This window comes from Populus euphratica, unplaced genomic scaffold, assembly GCF_000495115.2.
Source record: "Populus euphratica unplaced genomic scaffold, PopEup_1.0 scaffold137.1, whole genome shotgun sequence".
Lineage (NCBI taxonomy): Eukaryota > Viridiplantae > Streptophyta > Magnoliopsida > Malpighiales > Salicaceae > Populus > Populus euphratica.
In genome coordinates, this window is record NW_011500026.1 from 342,359 (window position 1) to 363,439 (window position 21,081).

General features: G+C 31.3%; 2 protein-coding genes and 1 pseudogene across 3 annotated transcripts; all 3 read left to right on the top strand.

Annotated features, from left to right (window-relative positions):
- Window positions 1–419: 419 nt before the first annotated feature.
- On the top strand, window positions 420–4,744 carry LOC105142181 (protein TRANSPARENT TESTA 12-like). The gene is made up of 7 exons (XM_011049694.1): window positions 420–860; window positions 1,264–1,895; window positions 2,029–2,085; window positions 2,183–2,421; window positions 2,516–2,634; window positions 3,317–3,403; window positions 4,303–4,744. Exons 1-7 carry the CDS (start codon window positions 561–563, stop codon window positions 4,366–4,368), a joined length of 1,500 nt encoding a protein of 499 aa, XP_011047996.1. The 5' UTR covers window positions 420–560; the 3' UTR covers window positions 4,369–4,744.
- A 2,455-nt stretch (window positions 4,745–7,199) lies between these two features.
- LOC105142183 (protein TRANSPARENT TESTA 12-like) lies at window positions 7,200–10,690 on the top strand (annotated as a pseudogene).
- A 5,075-nt stretch (window positions 10,691–15,765) lies between these two features.
- On the top strand, window positions 15,766–20,058 carry LOC105142182 (protein TRANSPARENT TESTA 12-like). Of its 2 annotated transcripts, none has more exons than XM_011049695.1 (7): window positions 15,766–16,143; window positions 16,462–17,093; window positions 17,209–17,265; window positions 17,511–17,749; window positions 18,135–18,253; window positions 18,655–18,741; window positions 19,846–20,058. In XM_011049695.1, exons 1-7 carry the CDS (start codon window positions 15,841–15,843, stop codon window positions 19,909–19,911), a joined length of 1,503 nt encoding a protein of 500 aa, XP_011047997.1. In that variant the 5' UTR covers window positions 15,766–15,840; the 3' UTR covers window positions 19,912–20,058. The 2 variants fall into 2 exon arrangements, with proteins under 2 accessions (XP_011047997.1, XP_011047998.1); XM_011049696.1 differs by lacking the exon at window positions 15,766–16,143 and adding an exon at window positions 16,312–16,350.
- The last annotated feature ends 1,023 nt before the right edge of the window (window positions 20,059–21,081 follow it).

Here is a 21,081-nt window from a genome sequence, read left to right on the forward strand (position 1 = left end):
ATCACAAATATTAAATTAACAACAAAGAGCAAAAAGTTTAAGAGATATAAAAGAAAAAATAGAAAAAAATTTTAAACAAACATATTTTTAATTTCAGTTAATTAATATAACCGATATTATTAATTAACCAGAGAATAATTAATTTTTATTTTTTTAAATTTGAGAGAAAAACGAGACACAGTACAAAATTTTAAAATCTACAAGTTATTTTCTTCTGTATTTAAAGAAAATTTTTTCTATTTTTTTTAAGTTATTGATTATTGACTATAAAAATAATTATTAATCAATAATTATTTATTTTTAAAAATATTTTTTTTAATATTTGACCCTTTATTTTGTTCATGCGTTGGAGATGCTTTAATGAGTAAGCAGCTGGTGTTGCCTTTTTTGTTGACTAAAATATAGATAAAAAAGAAAGAAAAACAAGAGTGTATTCCTCTATAGATACTGTAGAAGAATACGATTAAAGTTATGTAGTTGAAGACAAAACATTTATTTGAGAAGCTCAAGGAAGCTAAAAAGAGGGGAAGAGAAGAGAGAAGGAAAAATTATCAAGGATCATGAATTCTGAGCCTTTGAGATTGAGCTTCAAGCTCTCATTCCATGACGAGACAAGGAGCAGCGAGCTTGAACAAATACTAGCGGATACAGAAGCACCATACTTTAAGAGAATCCGTTCAGCTTCTTGGGTTGAGATGAAACTGCTTTTCCGCCTTGCAGCTCCAGCTGTGATAGTCTACTTGCTCAATAATGTTGTTTCCATGTCTACTCAAATCTTCTGTGGTCACCTTGGAAACCTTGAGCTCGCTGCTGTCTCTCTTGGTAACACTGGTATCCAAATGTTTGCCTATGGCCTTATGGTAATACCTCTTCTCCCAACACCCCCCCCCCCCTCACACACACACATATGGATGATTGTGATCATTAGTTAACTAAGAAAAGGGAGGAGGATAACTAGAAGAAAAGATAATTCTTATTTTGATTTTGTTTTCCTTTCATATTTCTTGGAAGATTGGCTTTTCTCGTGTGTTTTTTTTTAGGCCAAAAGTGGACTGAAAAGAAGGAAAAAAGGAGAATTTTATGCTTTGTTTTCCAGAGATTTTGTCTTCCCCTGTTATCTCTGTTTTTTTTTTTTCTCTCCTTCTTCAAGAATTTTCCCTTTTCAGGCAACAAAAATGGTGGGGTTTAAAATTCTTTCATACCTTCTTTATCAAGTGGAGAATTGCCCTCTAGTTATATTAAAAAAGCTTGCTTTTCTTGCAGCTTGGTATGGGAAGTGCAGTGGAGACACTATGTGGCCAAGCGTTTGGGGCACACAGATATGAAATGCTAGGTGTATACCTCCAAAGATCAACAATTCTCCTCATGGCAGCAGCTATCCCTCTAATGGTGATCTACATATTTAGCGAACCTCTCTTGATGTTATTAGGTGAACCAGTCAGCATAGCATCAGCAGCTGCAGTTTTTGTCTATGGACTTATCCCTCAAATTTTTGCTTATGCTGCCAATTTTCCTATTCAAAAATTTTTGCAAGCCCAAAGCATAATTGCCCCTAGTGCATATATATCATTGGGTGCCCTTGTGGTTCATGTTTTGCTCTCCTGGCTCGCAATCTTCAAATGGAACTGGGGCTTGCTAGGTGCTGGCCTTGTCTTGAGTTTATCATGGTGGATCATTGTGGGGGGTCAGTTTGTGTACATTTTAACGAGTAATAGCTGTAGAAAGACATGGCAAGGTTTCAGTTTGGAGGCCTTTAGTGGGCTTTGGAGCTTCTTCAAACTGTCTGCTGCATCAGCAGTAATGTTGTGTTTGGAGACTTGGTACTATCAGATTTTAGTATTGATTGCTGGGTTGCTTAAAAATGCTGAGGTTGCATTGGATGCTCTCTCAATTTGGTAAGCGATTAACTAGACTTGTTTCTTTCGTATGTTCCATGTCTTGCGCCCCTCAAGAAAAGTAAAGGCATCGTTGCTTCTTGTACGTGGATTGACTGACTTGTTAACACTATCTACTTCTCTCTATTTGCAGCATGACATTATCAGGATGGGTGTTTATGATTTCAGTTGGATTTAATGCTGCTGCAAGGTCAGTTTTTGTTATGAGAGAGATCAAGGAAAAACGCTTTTATTTTGCTGTAGCATATAGCATTGCAGGCAATTAACATATACTTGGTCTTAAACAGTGTGAGAGTGAGCAATGAGCTAGGAGCAGGACATCCAAAATCAGCATCATTTTCAGTCGTCGTGGTGACTTCATGTTCATTTATAATTTCAGTAATTGCAGCCATTATTGTGATGATTTTTCGAGACTCCATTAGCTATATCTTCACAGAAGGTGAAGTTGTTGCTAAAGCTGCCTCTGATCTCTCCCCATTCCTTGCCGCCACTCTCATACTAAATGGCATTCAGCCTGTCCTGTCCGGTAAGATCTTTACCAAGTATATGTTTATTTTTCTTTAACAACAGGTGCAGTGGATCTTCGGTTACAAAATTACTGAAATTTCTTTGTGTTGAAGGTGTGGCTGTCGGATGTGGATGGCAAGCATTTGTTGCATATGTGAATGTGGGATGCTACTATCTTATTGGAGTTCCAGTAGGAGTGCTTCTTGGTTTTACATTTGACCTTGGTGCCAAGGTAGGATCACTGCCTTTGTTACAGAGCTCTTCGCTGTACTTGACAATTTGGTTGGTGAGATTGCTTATGTTTTTCTTGACCGTGCTGCACGTATAATTGTGTTTGAAACCGTGTTTTTGCAAAAGCTAAGATAACTATTTTTCATTTATGAATGCCTTTTTTTAATAAAAAATTATTTTGCATGCAAAATCTATTCCCAAACAATTTCAACTAAATATATTTTGTAAAACCTATTTTTTAAAACCGCGACTATAAGTATTTTTTTTTTAAATCTATTTTTTTTTAAAACTCGCAACCACAAAGGCTCTCGTAATGTTAAAAACACACTATTTTTCCATGTAGAGATCAAATTTACATATTCTGCCAGGTAAATAGAGTTGGATGCTAAATTTACGAGTTAATTCATTTGATAGTTGTAAAGTATGTCAACTTTAGCTCCACTAATCATGGTCTATCATTCGCAGTGTGTGTGTGTGTGTGTATAGACATATATCATCATTTAGTGCATGCCCCACTTTCAAAGAGATTGTTTTTTAATCATGTTCTATAGGCTCTGATGATTAAAAGGAAACCCTAAGCACAGAGCCAATCCTTCAATGTTATTTGAAGTGCTAACACAGTGAACGTAGAGAACAAAATGTTCGAAGCATGATTTAAGGTATCTAATGTATTTATTTTGCAGGGAATATGGTCAGGCATGTTAGGAGGGACCGTTTTGCAAACTATAATTTTGGTGTGGGTCACTTTGAGAACAGATTGGGATAAAGAGGTAAAAACCCAATTCTCATTTTCATCACTTTGGGCAAAAGTAATTAAACAAAATCATCTTCTTCCAACTTAAAAAGGATGTTCTGATCACAGCTTATGAACTTTCGATGGGATATTAGACATCTTTGAAGTCCAACCCAAGTTATTAAATCTGCTGGATTCCGACCTAGTCTTGATCAAGTCACAAATCTAATCACTTATTTGGCGAGTTTAGGTCTTGTTTGGCATTGCTATTTTTTTACTAATATTAAAAATGAAATTTAAAAAATAAAAAAAATATTTTTAAAAATGAATTTTTAATATATCTTCCCAAACATCCAAGTTAAATAACTGTGATTTTAAACCAGTGGCATTGAGGAAATTAACTTGTTAGTGAGCTCCAGCATCCAATTCTGACTTGAATTTTCCTGGGATAATCGACATCATCACAAATCACCGTATAGAAGAGATAGGTCACGTCCATTCCGTAAATCACTTTGGCCACAGTAATTATTGTAGGCCTCCCGCACTGGAATGCAATCATGTCTGTGTTTCAATTATTGAACACTATCTGCTCTCATTACACGTCCCAATGTTTACTTATGTTTCCGATGTCTGATATCCATGCATGCAATGGATAATTGGATATGCTTTCTTAAGCGTGGTGGTTTGGAATATTGTTTAAAATATTAAAAAAGATTTTAAAAAATAAAAAATATTATTTTTAATAGAATTTCAAATGATAATCATCTTATTTTAACAGCTTCTAAACACCGAGTCTGTCTCTTCTATAAACACACAATGTCATCATGTGAATGATTTTTTTTTCATATCATATTATTTTGATTTGGTCCGTAATTGATTTTGAGTTAAAGAAGTATAATGACTACCAATATTATCAATTTGTGTCGAAATTTACAGGTGGAGAGTGCCAAAAACCGGTTGAGTTCATGGGATGAAAAAAGGCAGCCTCTTCTTGTGGAGTGATTAAAGTAGACTTTGAGAAGAGTGGGACTGCGGTTTTTGGACTCATCATGTGCTGCAGAGGTTGGATTTTTTTCATTCTAGTTCAATCTCTGGGACTGATGGATATGATGGAATAATTTGTGATGATGAGAAGGCTCTCTCTACTCATGAATGATGTTGGAGGAATAATTCTCTTGCAACTCAGAGAATCGAAAGTGGTGTTCTAATTGGAATTGTGATGTCTAGGGAGAGGAGTTCTACAATAACACTTTTCCTCTTGTAATAAGAGATGATTTTTGAACTACATAATGCAATCATGCAGTTCAATTCAATCTGGAGTCTATAATTTACATCTGTCGGGTCCCTATAATTAATTGGTGACACACCAAATTTGAGATTATGTGTTTCGCACGGTTTGGTGTCTTTGAGGTATGGCAGTATAATTATTATTTTTATTTAAAAATATATTAAAAAAACTAAAAAATATATATTGGAGATATGCATGTCTATCCGTTAGATATATTGAAGAGTCATCATCTTAAATTATCAGAAAAGTCTAAATCTGGAGAGAAATCATTTAGTTTAAGACTTGTATGAGCTTATAAATAATTTATTAATTTAATCAGAGAGAAAAAGAAGAAGATGAGAGTTGAATTTTATAATATTTTTATGTCATTATGATAAGTAAAAAATCTAAATATGTATGTCATATGGATAGAGATGGTGAACATGAAAGAGTCAGATTTTAATTGATTTAGCAATATTTATGCCTATAATTACTCAATGACTAAGACTTTTTATAGTATCCATTTATTTTCCAAATGATGGGATCAAGAAAATGGCTGCATGCACGTATCTTCTTCTTCAAAACATGACAAGGAAAGCAGCTGGAAACGATCAAGATATTGGAGGAAGAGAAACCTAAAAGAGAACTGGATCATTTTGTCCAAAGCAAGTTCTTGACCGCAAACCATTGTATTTTCTAGACCACAAATCATTTACTGACCATGCAGTGGCCAGGACAAACTAAGTCTAATAATTCACGTCTAGGATTTTGTGTTTCAGAATTTTTGCTTGCTTCCTAGAACGGTCGATTTCAATGGTTCTTGGACACCATAATTAAGGAGGACCGTTCTCCAAATTTCTATGTTCGTTTCTCCTCTCACGAGGGACGGCTTCCAAGTTTGTACTTGAAATTTCTGCGTGAAAATTAAACTCCAGATTTTAGCTGAATGTTCTTCGCAGATTTTAGATGTCAAATCCACATCCCAATATGATGTTTATAAAATAAATTTCGAAAAACGAAATTGAGGGACTGTTCATTAAACTCTTGACTAACCTTTTATGGTGTTAAATAAAATAAAAAAAACAAGTCTGTGTGATTCCGAGAACGAGATAATATATATGTGTTTTTTTTTTATGGATTTTTCTTTATATCATGAATGCAACTATTTTTCATAAGAAAATCAAACCCATGATCTATAATTATCATGGTAATATTTTATATTGCTAAAAAAGCTTGTATATAAAAGAAGAAAATTGTATTGTTCATATTTTTTCTTCATCTTGAAAAGAAATGAAGAACTTGTATTGGAAAATCGTCTAGAACTTATGTTTTTTAAATTCAATACAACTTTAGAAAAATAAAAACTATTTTTCTAGATAGAGAAATAATGCATTTGAACATAAAATTCTAGTTTTTTTTTTGCTACTTCAATTTTCAGAAAAAATTATAATATTATCCTGTTTCTGAACAACTCTTATGGTGCATGCTATTGAATACAAACCAGTCCCCAACGTGTAGAATCACTAACAGATTAGTCCTTGACTTATCCTATCCTACTAATTTATCCCCAACCTTTTGTCTCAGCAAAGTTTTTGATTTGTCTGTCTCCTAGCTAATTTTTTATTGGACGTTTTGACTTAAAGAAATTTAATTCCGAAACCAAATCTTATTAAATACCCACAAATCAATCATAGTTTCCATGCGAATCACCACCGATCAGTGAGCCTATGAAGGTGATTATTTAATTGAATAAATTAAAATTATTACTATTAATTTGAAATTGATTTTTGATAGATCTATGATTGTTCTTTGATACCAATGATTGAACCCACCGCACACCACAAAATCCACTCTGTATTTGTTTTTTAATTATGGACTTGGTGTCTAATAGCTTGTGAGACTTGGATTAGCTCAATTCTTTACTATTTTTGTTTTTTGTGGAGGCAGCAATGGATGACGATGATGATACAAGAGGAAAGCATATGGTTAAAGGAGTAAAAGAGAACAAGAAAACTGCCCTGGCATGAGTGCTCGATTGCCATCAAAACCCAAATCGAAAAAGCCAATGAGAATATAGATATACCAAAACAAAACAAGAATCATAATCATCGTGTCCTTGGAGAATTTCGCTACAGAGAAAAGAAAAATGATCTGGCAGCACCGCACTCGCATCGCTGTTTGATGGATAGTGGATGGCTTTTGCGCGAGACTTTCACATTAAATTTTATAAAAAAGAGGTAATAAGATTACATTGTCAATTACAGAAGATAAATTGCCATTAGGCAGTCTCATATCATTATTATTTTTTTTAAATTGTGCATTTTGTAACCCTATATGGTGCATGCACGCGATGGACCTCTCACATGTTTATAATTTTCAACACTTTACTTTTCATTTTTCACACGCAGCCCACAACAACGTGATGCACATTCGACAAAATAAATGATGTAATGATGGAGACGCAGCAAGGATACCAATTAAATTAACCACAGTACTGATTTCACATTTGACTTCATGAATGCAGTTGTCTTTGTACCGTGTTGACTACATAATGTCGAAAGGAGGAATCCAAGAATTTACAAGTATCTTCGTCGATATAAACTTTAGCATATAAGTAGTATGTGTTATGTACATCGAGACAGAACATTTATTTGATATAGAAGCTCAAATCACAAGCGCAAAAGAGGAGGGAAATGGAGACTGATCCTCTGAGATTAAGCTTTAAACTCTCTGTCCATGATGATCATGAGACAGTGAGCGATGAGCTTGAACAAATACTAACAGATACTGAAGCACCATACTCTAAGAGAATCCGTTCAGCTTCTTGGGTTGAACTGAAATTGCTTTTCCACCTTGCAGCTCCAGCTGTGATAGTTTACTTGCTCAATAATGTTGTTTCCATGTCTACTCAGATCTTTTGCGGTCACCTTGGAAATCTTGAGCTTGCTGCTGTCTCTCTTGGTAACACTGGTATCCAAGTTTTTGCCTATGGCCTTATGGTAATACCTCCTGATCTCTATCTGCTCTTGCACATGTAGTTCATTGATGGTCATGATCATTCTCTTTTCTTCTCTTCTCTCTCTTTTGTTTATTCCTTTCCTTTTTACCCTTTTAAGCTTTAGTAAGGATATTTGGAAGTAGTGTTTCTGGTGTTTTGGGGAAGCCTTTAGGCCAAAAAAGAACTTCATGCATAATCCTTCATCGGTTTGTCTTTCTTGATACTTCTTGTTTTTTATTTCTATATCAAGTGGAGAAATCTCCTCTACTTTTGGTAAATAAGTTTTTGTCTTGTTGCAGCTTGGTATGGGAAGTGCAGTAGAAACTCTGTGTGGCCAAGCATATGGAGCAAATAGACATGAAATGCTAGGCATATACCTCCAAAGATCAGCTGTTCTCCTCATGGCAACAGGGATCCCCTTAATGATGATCTATATATTTTCCAAACCTATCCTGATCTTACTTGGGGAGCCAGTCAATATAGCATCAGCAGCTGCGGTTTTTGTCTTTGGACTCATCCCTCAAATTTTCGCTTATGCTGCCAACTTCCCTATTCAAAAATTCTTGCAAGCACAAAGCATAATCGCACCTAGTGCGTACATATCACTAGGTGCACTTGTGGTGCATGTTTTGCTCACCTGGCTTGCAGTCTTCAAATGGAACTGGGGCTTACTAGGAGCAGGTCTTGTGTTGAGTTTATCTTGGTGGATCATTGTGGTGGCTCAGTTTGTGTACATTCTAATGAGCAAGAAGTGTAGAAACACATGGAAAGGTTTTAGCGTGAAGGCCTTTAGTGGGCTTTGGAGCTTCTTCAAACTGTCTGCTGCATCAGCAGTAATGTTATGTTTAGAGACTTGGTACTTCCAGATTTTAGTCCTGATTGCTGGATTGCTTGAAAATGCTGAGGTTGCATTAGACTCACTCTCAGTTTGGTAAGTAATTTACTAGACTTGGTTCTTTCAGAATATTTTATTTCTTGCTACCTTCAAGAAAAGAAATTCAAAGTAAAGGAATGGTGCTTGACAATGTCGATCTTGCTAACACTATGGACTTACTTGTGAACACTATTCATTCCTCTCTTATTTAATGCAGCATGACAATATCTGGATGGGTTTTCATGATTTCAGTTGGATTTAATGCTGCTGCAAGGTTTGTTGATCTTTCTTTGCTCTATATATATTTTTTTATTAATTACTATATATTGGAAAAACTTGTATAGAATAAAACAATTATTGGAATAATTGATATAGATGTAAAACAATCTATTTCTATCAATTAATCCCATAATTGTTCCATCCATGAAACTACACCCACCAATTATTACAGTTGTCTAAAAAACAGTAGGACATCATGATGTCTTGTCAATAAATAGGTTAACTGGTTTGAAATTATTATGTTTCTCATCTGCTTATGTATGGACGCTTGCAAATATAATTTTCAACACACCATGATATTGTCCTAAAGTCAGTTTACAACATGGAGGGGAATTGCGATTTTACATACATATATATAGGAGCATGAGATGGTCTTTATTTACATGAAAATAGGCAATTAACATCTACTTGGCCTTAAACAGTGTGAGAGTGAGCAATGAGCTAGGAGCAGGACATCCAAAATCAGCATCATTTTCAGTCGTCGTGGTGACTTCATGTTCATTTATAATTTCAGTAATTGCAGCCATTATTGTGATGATATTTCGAGACTCCATTAGCTATATCTTCACTGAAGGTGAAGTTGTTGCTAAAGCTGCCTCTGACCTCTCTCCATTCCTTGCTGTCACTCTCATACTAAACGGTGTTCAGCCTGTTCTATCCGGTAAGTTCCAAACGCGGCAGGCATTGGCCTCAATCATTGTGTACCGGAATTAAAACCTTTGCTGTTGCCTCATGTCATTGCAACAAATGTGACTCCGGAAAAAAAAAAAATCTTAATTTTATGTTTTCATAAGACAAGTAATTGCATGATTCGGAAACCAAGGAAGCTAGGTAGCATTGGAATGTTGAGAAAATCGAACATATGTTCTCGAATCTAACTGTTTCCTTGAATGTTTTGTGTGCTGAAGGGGTGGCTGTTGGATGTGGATGGCAGGCATTTGTTGCATATGTTAACGTAGGATGCTACTACCTTATTGGTATTCCACTAGGGGTGCTTCTTGGTTTTACATTTGACCTTGGTGCCAAGGTACAAAACTATCTCATTTATCATTTTCCTTTAAAAATGTCTGAAAAAACAGATGATAAAACGAGTATTTTTGGAAAGTTAGCTTTTAAAATTATTTCTTCTTAGTGTAGTAAATCAAGTGAGTTATATCTGATTTATTTTTATATTATTTTTAGAGATTGATGTCTATTTGAAATTCACTTTTTTACACTTAAAATGATTATAAATATATATTTTTATTAAAACCTCGTAATTAAACTTAATTAAGAGGGTTCTAAATAGTGTGGTAGAGATTCTTATCATGAATGGTTGTGATGTAGTCATTGTCTTCTACAGGGTATATGGTCAGGCATGTTGGGGGGCACACTTTTACAGACTTTGATTTTGCTGTGGGTCACTTGGAGAACAGATTGGAAAAAATAGGTACGTACACTAATTAACATCTGATCATGCTAATCATGTTAGTCTCCCTCCTAATTACCACTCTAATCAAACAAAAGCCACTCTCCTTGGTTATATGTGTTGGATTACGCAAGCATTTTTATTAGTATTATTATGTCGCGTATTCAGGTGGAGGGTGCCAAAAATCGGCTAAGTACGTGGGATGACAAAAGTGAGCCTCTTCTACAGAAGTGAATGGATCATACGCTTGAAAGAGATTGAATTTTGACCTTCTAGTCCAATAATTGGGATTGGCACACAAGACAAATTAACGCATGATGATAAGAATGCGATCAACTTCAATTTAATTTCTAATGGTGATCTTGCATGGATCCTCTTGCCCTGCATGCCCCAGTTTAGTTATATTTTAAGGAGTTTACTGCTGTTTCAAGGGCTCTTGGCCCCTTCAATCTCCCTCTTCTTTTTTCTTTTGTCAAATTAATGTATGTTTGTTATATTGTGAGTTGAAATTAGTATTAAAAAACAAAGTTTATTAATTGATTAATTATCTTGTTTTTCAAAACTTGTGTATATATATATATATTTTTAAATAAGGACCGTCATAATACATTGTTTAGATGTAGGATAGATAGACTTAGTTTGGAGAAGTGTCGAGTGGCCAAATGAAAGTTCCCGTAAAGACTGGAGGAAGGGAGGCTCTTTCTCAATTGTGAAAGGAGAGACAGAACCAGAAATTCGAGTGTTGTTGGTGTCTGCTTCTTTCTGCAGTTGACGCCATCAAAATAGATATAGGAAAAAGCTTAGTGATTAATTTGAGCTTTGAATGATTAGATTTAGCCTTGGCTGATGATACGTTGGAAAGATGTTAGTACGTACATTAGAAGAAGAAAGGATAGAGAATCTGAGATCTTTGAAATCTTCATCTTGCTTTAAAAAATCTGTTTGGAGTTGTAGTGGCCGGTCATTTAAATAAATAACAAGTAAATATATATGATTTTTTTATTAATTATTTTAATCTTTTACAAGGTTTTAATAAGAAATATTAATATATAGTCAATTTATAAAATTTATAATTATATATATTAAATGCCCATTAGACTCCCTTCATGACTCTTTACTTTCGTCACATTTAAATTTTTTAATGTCTTTTAATATTTTTATTTTTTTATAAATAGATTACTTGTCTTGTATTTTAAATATAAAAAAATATATAAAAAATGTATGAATTTCTCTTTTAATTTTTTATTCTGAACACAAGGATTTACTTAATCTTTATTTTTTAAAGCAATTTTATAGTTTTATACTGAATTTTTGTAATTATATGCACGTGTATTCCACCTTTCACATTATTTATTGGCATCGTGCTGCTGCACCGTTTACTAAACAGGATCCTATAAAAAAATCCCCATCATGTGCTTCCTGACCATAATGCAAATCTGGAAAAACTCAAAGGGTAACGTGATTGCTTATATTTTATTTATGAGTCTACACCTAAGAAAAGTATTTTATTCAAATCAAATTATTTTATTAAATATATTTGTTAATCTTGTTTATGAATCCTATTTATGATATCTTTGAAATGTGCTATGTAATTGAAACTGAGATTGAACATGGAAATTATCCTCCTTTTACACCTCGGCCTGTTTTTCTCCCTCATTTAAAAAACTTAAAAAATTAATTATTAATTTAAGCATAAAAATTTGTGATTAAAATAAAAACGATAAAAAAATAAAAACAATGAAACAATTGAGAGTTAATATTTTTGTAAAGTTTATTGGTTGCTGCCAGATTAATTAGAAATACATAAGTCTTTTCATATTTTTAAAATATAGTGAAATTACAAATTACCTTTGAAAGCACATTTTTTTTAATCGGTGTCCAAAGAATACTTTTTTATATTTTATTTTGATTTTTCAGTTATAATTAAGTTGATTAATGAATAACTTTATATTTTAATAAATATAAAATATAATTAAAAAGACAAAAGGGGCTATATATATACTAGAAAGTGGGTGATATCGTGGAGCATGCTACATCTTTTGGCGGCCAAGAATTTCCTGCTACCATGTCGTTGGAATATGCAAGTCTTTTTTTTTTTTTTGTTTAATGGTGGTGCATGGTTTTGATGGTGAAACTATTTATCATTAGATATGGTTTCTCTCTCTCTTTTCTTTTTAAAATTCAAGTTGACTATTCCATATTTTAAAGTTATTATTTTATTTATTGATATTTTAACTTTAATTTTTATTTTATTAATTTTTTTGGTTTTTTTATAAAATTTTAATGTATTTTCAACTTCATTCTTTAATTATAATTTGCAATATGTTTTTTTTTCAAATGTCCTTGTTCATTTGATTGTTGTTTTTTGTTTTTTTTTTATTAAATTGATTTTTCTTTTTAATTTCATCATTTAATAAAAAATTGTTAGTTATCCTCTATTTTTTATTTCAATTTTGATGTTCATTCTTTTAATTGCTATTTTTTTTTGTTTTGGATCCCTATTTATAATTATTAATTTTTATAATTTTATCATTTAACATTTAATTGGTTGGAAATTGTGTTTCATGGTTTTTTTAGATAGGGTACTTCTGATTTAATGATTCGGGTCACAAGTTTAAAAAAATAACGCTAAATAACATTGCTTTTATGAACTTATTTTTTTATTTCACCATTCAACATTATTTTTTTTATAAAAAAAAGCTTTGTGGTCTCTCTATTTTTTTTTATATCAGGTTATCATAATATCATAATTTAGGTAGTGGATTGGACAAATTAACCTGATTTGACTCTGATATTTTTATACGACTATTTATTTGTTAAATGAAACTTTATTTTTTTCATCCTTCAAAATCCAATTCTTTTATAAATTAATCTTTAAAATTTTTCATGTTTTGGATTTTATTGGTTTATTACATTTGCATGATTCGGGTTATAAGGTTAGTTATCTTACTTGATTTTGATCTTTTAGGTTCCTTTTCTTTGTTGATTTTTTTCCAGTTTCATCCTTCAACAGTTGATTTGCTGAGAATTGAATTTTATAATTTTTTTTTCTATTTACTTTTTATTAGATTATCCCGCTCTTATTACTCAGGTTAAAGGTTTGTCATGCTAATTTGAGTTGACTCAAGCTTCTTCTTTTTTTTTAATTATTTTGATTTAATTTCATCTTTAGTATTTTAACTTGCTTTCTATAATTTTTTTTGATAATTTTAAAAATGACCTGGATTATCTCAAGTGTTTTTATTTATCATTCTTTGTTAAATTTAGTTTTTTTTTAAAAGATATTTTGTTTGTGAATTAAATTAAATTATTTAATTAAATATAAGCACAAGATACTTATTTCATAATATTTTATTTGGATTCATAATGTTTTTGAATTTATTTTCTACGTGGCAATCTCGAATTTAAAACTTAGGTTATGAATTTGGAAGATTAATATCGGTTGACTTACCTTTTTTTTTGGATTTTTTTCTATAATTAATTTTTTTAATTATATTCTTTAATATTGAATATTATATAAATTAGATTTCATTATTTTTTTCTCATTCATTTTTATTTTAACAAAAATAACTATTATTTTAGATTTAATTATTAGATTAGACAAAACTCAAATTTAATCAGGAATTTGAGTTGAAAATGTATCTAACAGTAATTAGTTGGGGTCACGAAGGTCTTCAATTTAGACCTAGAAAATCATGTTTTTTTTTAAAAAAATTATCTTAGTTAATTTTGAATTTTAATTATTTTTCTTAACTTCAGATTCTTTTGAATACATCATTTTTTATAGATAGTTGGTATGCTATATTTTTATCAAATTAATTAATTCAAGGACTTTTTAACAAATATTATAATTTTCATTTAATTAATTGCTGTACCGTTTAGGACTGTAACCTCTAAGACTGGGAACCTAAATCTTTATCACACTATACTCTGTGTCAACACACACACACACATTTCGAGGTGACAATTTTATAATATCAATTTATTGTTTTATATTGCATTTTTCCCACCTTTCATTCTATTTATTTGCATCGTGCTGCTGCACTGTGTACTAAACATGATCCTATAAAAACTTCCCATGATGTGCCTCTTGACCGGAATGAAAATCCGGAAAAACTCAATGGGTGAACATCTCCATAGGTGTTTTTGTGTTTTTATACACAATAGAATTACATATATGGCCTTAGATCCAAGAAAATTAATTTATTAGGGTTAGGGATATTATGGTCCTATCTCATTTCTTTTTTGTTAATTATTGGTTTGATTGAGGATAATGATGTAATTTAATATTAAAATAATATTTTGAATAGAAAAAACCTGTTGGTGTGTTGGAGCTTCTACATACTTTGAACGACGTGTGTGTTGGTTACGTATGAAAAAAAAAAGGGTTCTCACCATATCATTTATTCCTCATCGTTTCCTTTTTCATAATGAGTGGCATGTGTAATCAAAATATGTTGGTTTCTTGTTGGTGACCCTTTCTTCCCCTCTTTTTGTTTCTTTTTCCTAACCCTAGAAAAGCACCATGATCCTCATTGTTCTTGGTATTTCAGATTCAGTTACTTTAGTTTTAATTTTAATTTTACTTTTGTTGTTATTTTTTTATTAAAGTTTTATTTGTTTTCAATTTAATTATTAATTTCTAATTTGTATAAATAATATGCTTTGATTAGGTCCTTTTGCTTTATTTTTCTTATTTCTTTCTTTGTTTTTTTGTAAAAGTTTTTATTAATTTTAATTTTACCCTTCAAATCAAGTTTATGATTTTTTATTTTTTAATGATAATAATAATAATTTCAATCTAGTTCCTTTTCTTTTGATTTTTGTCCTTTTGTCTTGGTTTTTTTGTCAAAATTTTTATAATTTTTAATTCTATTCTTCAAATCAAGTTTATAATTTTTATTTTTTTAGTAGTAGTAGTAGTAGTAAAAATAATAACAATAACTTTAGTAATAATAGAAATAATAATAATAGTGATGATATTACTTAATAATAATAATAATGATTTTAATTTTAATTTTTTGAATTGTTATTTTTTCAATACTTTTGTTATATAATTGATTTTTTTAATTTTATTATTTAATATTTTATTTATTAAAAATTAAACTTCATAATTTTTCTCAATTAGATATATTTAATCTAATTACTCGGGAATTTTCTCAATTAAATATGTTTAATCTAATTACTCGGAGTTTAACAAACTATATTTTTATAAGGCTTTATAATACATATTATTTTGTCAGATTATCATATAATTTCAACCATGAATCTGAAAGATACTCTAATCAGACTTATTATATATTTTTCCTAAATAGTTTTTTTTAATGTTTTTAATCTCATTTTAATCTCATTTTATAAAAAAACAATCCAGCCCGACAACTTGAAGCCTGATCGACAAAATAATGGTGTAATGATAGACATACGACCAAAATATCAACTAAATTAACCACTCTGTTTTTTGTTGTTTTTTTAATAAGTTGACCACGTCATGTGGAAAAAATGAATCCGATCGAGAGTTTGCAGGTATCTTCCTCACATAAACTTTATGATATATATATATATATGTATGTATGTATGTATTAGTTGAAGACAAAGCATTTATTTGATACAGAAGCTCAAATCACAAGATCAATAGAAGAGGAAAATTAATGGAGACTGGCCCTCCGAGATTAGACTTTAAACTCTCTTGCCATGATGATGAGACAGTGGGCGACGAGCTTGAACAAATACTAACAGATACTGAAGCACCATATTTTAAGAGAATCCGTTCAGCTTCCTGGGTTGAACTGAAATTGCTTCTCCACCTTGCAGCTCCAGCTGTGATAGATTACTTGCTCAATAATGTTGTTTCCATGTCTACTCAGATCTTTTGTGGTCACCTTGGAAATCTTGAGCTTGCTGCTGTCTCTCTTGGTAACAATGGTATCCAAGTTTTCGCCTATGGCCTTATGGTAATACGTCCTGATCTCTGTCTGCTCTTTCTCATATATTTCATGGATGGTCATGATCATTCTGTCTTCTTTTCATCTCTTTCTTTTGTTTATTCCTTTCCTTCTTACCCTTTTAAACTTTAGTATGGATTTGGAAGTAGTGTTTTTTTTTTTTTTGGGGGGGAAGTCTTTAGGCCAAAAAAGAACTTCATGCATAATCCTCCATCGGTTTGTCTTTCCAGTTATCTAATTTCTTTCTTTATACTTCTTGTTTTTTATTTCTATATCAAGTGGAGAATTCTCCTCTACTTTAGCTAAGAAGTTTTTGTCTTGTTGCAGCTTGGTATGGGAAGTGCAGTAGAAACTCTGTGTGGCCAAGCATATGGAGCAAATAGACATGAAATGCTAGGCATATACCTCCAAAGATCAGCTGTTCTCCTCATGGCAACAGGGATCCCCTTAATGATGATCTATATATTTTCCAAACCTATCCTGATCTTACTTGGGGAGCCAGTCAATATAGCATCAGCAGCTGCGGTTTTTGTCTTTGGACTCATCCCTCAAATTTTCGCTTATGCTGCCAACTTCCCTATTCAAAAATTCTTGCAAGCACAAAGCATAATCGCACCTAGTGCGTACATATCACTAGGTGCACTTGTGGTGCATGTTTTGCTCACCTGGCTTGCAGTCTTCAAATGGAACTGGGGCTTACTAGGAGCAGGTCTTGTGTTGAGTTTATCTTGGTGGATCATTGTGGTGGCTCAGTTTGTGTACATCCTCATGAGCAAGAAGTGTAGAAACACATGGAAAGGATTTAGCGTGGAGGCCTTTAGTGGGCTTTGGAGCTTCTTCAAACTGTCTGCTGCATCAGCAGTAATGTTATGTTTAGAGACTTGGTACTTCCAGATTTTAGTCCTGATTGCTGGATTGCTTGAAAATGCTGAGGTTGCATTAGACTCACTCTCAGTTTGGTAAATAATTTACTAGACTTGGTTCTTATAGAATTTTTATGGTAAAGGTATGGTGCTTTCTTAATGTAATTGTCTTGCTTGTTAACATTATTCATTCGTTTCTTCTTTAATGCAGCATGACAATAAATGTATGGGTTTTCATGATTTCAGTGGGATTCAATGCTGCTGCAAGGTTCGGTCATCTTTGAATACTCTAAAATATTTCCATTATTTACTATTAAAAAAAACTGTGTAAAATATAATTTTTAGTTAAGTCGACTATATATCATTCAATTTAATTTGAAACTCGATCCACAAATCACGACCAGATCACTAGGTTGACTTAATCTTTAACTGGTTTGAAATTATTATGTCTCGCATCATCTTATATATGAACTCTCACAAATATAATTTTAACGTCTACTTGGTCTTAAACAGTGTGAGAGTGAGCAATGAGCTAGGAGCAGGACATCCAAAATCAGCATCATTTTCAGTCCTTGTAGTGACTTCATGCTCATTTATAATTTCAGTAATCGCAGCCATTATTGTGCTGATATTTCGAGACTCCATTAGCTATATCTTCACTGGAGGTGAAGTTGTTGCTAAAGCTGCCTCTGATCTCTCTCCATTCCTTGCTGTTACAATCATACTAAATGGTGTTCAGCCTGTTCTATCTGGTAAGTTCCAAATGCGGCAGGCTCTGACCTCAATCATTGTACAAACGTAGAAACTCACTGCTCTTTTTCTCAGTCATTGTACTGGGATTAGAACCTTTGCTGTTGCCTCATGTCATTGCAACAAATGTGTCTCTCAGGAAAAAAATAATCTTTTATATTTTCACAAGACAAGTAATTGCATGATTCGGAAACCAAGGTAGGTAGCATTGGAATGTTGACAAAATTGAGGAAAGAAGAAGGGAAACTTCAATGGTTGTCATTAATTAGAGCTAAGCTTAAGTGCTGTTCTGTCGTCGAAGATGGAACTTCATGGGGTCTTCATTATGATACATAGCACATATGTTCTCAAATCTAACTGTTTCCTTAAATGTTTTGTGTGCTGAAGGGGTGGCTGTTGGATGTGGATGGCAAGCATTTGTTGCATATGTTAACGTAGGATGCTACTACCTTATTGGTGTTCCACTAGGGGTGCTTCTTGGTTTTACATTTGACCTTGGTGCCAAGGTAATGTATATTATTGCCTTGGTAGACATTTCTGGATTAGTTTTTCCATATTGATATTAAATTTATTTTGTTTTTTATATCATCTCTATTACATTCATCTTATTCCTTTAAAAATCTCTAAAAAAAAATGCATGTATGTATATAAGTATTTTTAAAAGGTTAGTTTTTAAAATTATTTTTTCTAAGTGTAGTAAATCAAATGAGATGACATCTAACTTATTTATTTTATCATTTTAGAGATTGATATCCATTTAAAATTTAATTTTTTATACTCAAAATGATTCTAAATATAATTTTTTTATTAAACCCTCTGAATTAAATTTAATTAATTAAGAACATCAAAATAATCTGGTAAAGATTTTTATCGTGAATGGTTGTGATATAGTCATCGTTTTCTACAGGGTATATGGTCAGGCATGTTGGGGGGCACAGTTTTGCAAACTTTGATTTTGCTGTGGGTCACTTGGAGAACAGACTGGAATAAAGAGGTACACTGTTTAATTATAGAAAAAAACTAAAATGCATGGGGTTTTCAGTGTAGCTCCTCCCTCGCAAGCATGATCCAGGACATAGAACATGGTGTGTCATTTTTTTCAAAAACTTTTTCATAGGTCTACATTAATGGCCGATTTAAATTAATTTCTTGAGAAAGGGCAAGTTTTAAAGTCGGCATGAAAAGTTAGCTTTAGTTCTTCTATTTTTTAATTGATAAATTTTTGATCCTTTTAATTTTAAAATTCTATTTTTATGCATAATTTTATTTTTATTATTTTTTTAATTTTTAATTTAAGAGATAAAAGAGAAATTTATTTAATTTCTACTGAAGACAAAGAAAATCCTAATTAATACCACCATAAATAAGTAAATCTTTATGTGAATGACTTCCTTTTAATGAAGAGAGTTATCTAAGATGATATATGTAAGCAAAATAAGTTGTTTATTTTGGATTTTTATATAATTTTAGGATTATTTGAAATCATAAATGGATTTATCAATATTTTTATAGGATATTTTTAATAAAAAAATAGTTAAAAATAATTTTTTTAATTACTCTTCGGTTACCGAATTCTAGAGATATAAATAATTTGTTGTTTGCCTTTTTTAATTAATAATATAAAAATGAATACTGTTTGATCTTTTATATTCTTTCATGAAATTTTATAGCATTATTTTTTATAATATTATTCAGTGGTTTTTTTCAGCCCTCCACAAATGGTTTTTACCCACGATATAAAAAATAAATTTGACTAAAAAAAATACCTTTTGTTGCTGTAAAAAATATTCTGCTAATAGCTATTTTTTTATTTTAAAAAATATATCTAAACCGCTGCTAAACACTGGTCAATGTACTAGTTATTTCTAATACTGAACGGATTAGTGAAATAGTTTTAATAGACTTGAAGGGTTAAGTTATGATTACCTCAGTCATACTTCCTAGCTTGTTAAGCAAGGTAATTCAGCCTTTTGGGTCGTTGAGGGCGTCCAATTTTTTCTGGTTTTCTCTTCTATACCTTACTCTAAACACAATTTTTTTTTTTAATAATTGAATTATGAAAACAGAAGCACATAATTTTATATTATGTAACTTTCAGGTGGAGGTTGCGAAAAACCGGCTGAGTTCATGGGATGACCGAAGGCAGCCTCTTCTACAGAATTGAATGGATTTTGGGAAGCCTGGGCTTGTGATTTTTAGACTTTGGACACATTAACGCATGAATAGTCTTTTGCCTCAATTATATGTTAATGAGTTTCAAGCTATTTTAAGCACTCTTGGACCCGATCGGTGTCACTCTTATTTTTTCTTTTGTTATATTACATTCTGGTTAGTTTCATATTTGTTATATTGTATTGTTTTATATTGTGAGTTGAAATTAATATTATAAATTTTTTATTAATTTTTCACTGTATTTTTAAAAAACTTGTATGTTTGTCATAACTTAGTTTTTGATTACCCCTTTTTTATATATTTTGAAAAAATAAAAAATAAATCCAAAAAATATCTTTTCAATAATCATTTCTTAGTTAATATTAATATTTTGTCATAACTTAGTTAATATTAATCATTTCTTTATTTTCTTTGTTATTATTTAATTTTAGTGTGTTATAAAGATCTTGAAAATCATAAAATATACAGAAATGAAAAAAATACAAAACAAATGTAGAAATAACAAAAAAATAGTTGGGATTGAGATTGGACCAATAATTAATTATCAGAAGCAAAAATAAAGTTTGAGAATTTTTTAGTCATGATCAAATTTCAATCAGCAATTTACAATAAAAAGGGTTCAATTTGATATAATTTCCTAAGAGTGAAGGAGATTTGAAGTTCAAGAATGATTTTGAAATAAATTGAAAAGTGAAAAGTTGATTGAGGGCTTAATTAAAAAAATTAAAATTAAAAGTCAATTTGGCTTAAAAAAATGAAGGATTGAAGAATTAAAGACTGATATGAGAGGGCACATTGTAATTCAATCAAGGGAAAAATTAATAAAAATTAAGAGAAAGAGTTGAAAATTGACCGAAAATAAGAGAATTGGAAGCCTAGAGACCAAAACACAAAAGATGTTAAAATATAGAGATAAATATTAAGTTTGGCATGATTTGAATTTGGAAAACCTTATTTCAATTAAGGTAAACAAATGATATCATTTCACATAATGTGAAATGATGCATTTTGATCAAAAGCGGGAAGAATAGAGGATAAAGATTGGAATGAAACATCACTCCATGAAAAATCTCCATCTCAATATCTCTATTTAAATCTCTAAATTTTTATATGACATCTCCTTAAATAATACTTTAATAATAAAAAAATTAAAAAAAGGAAG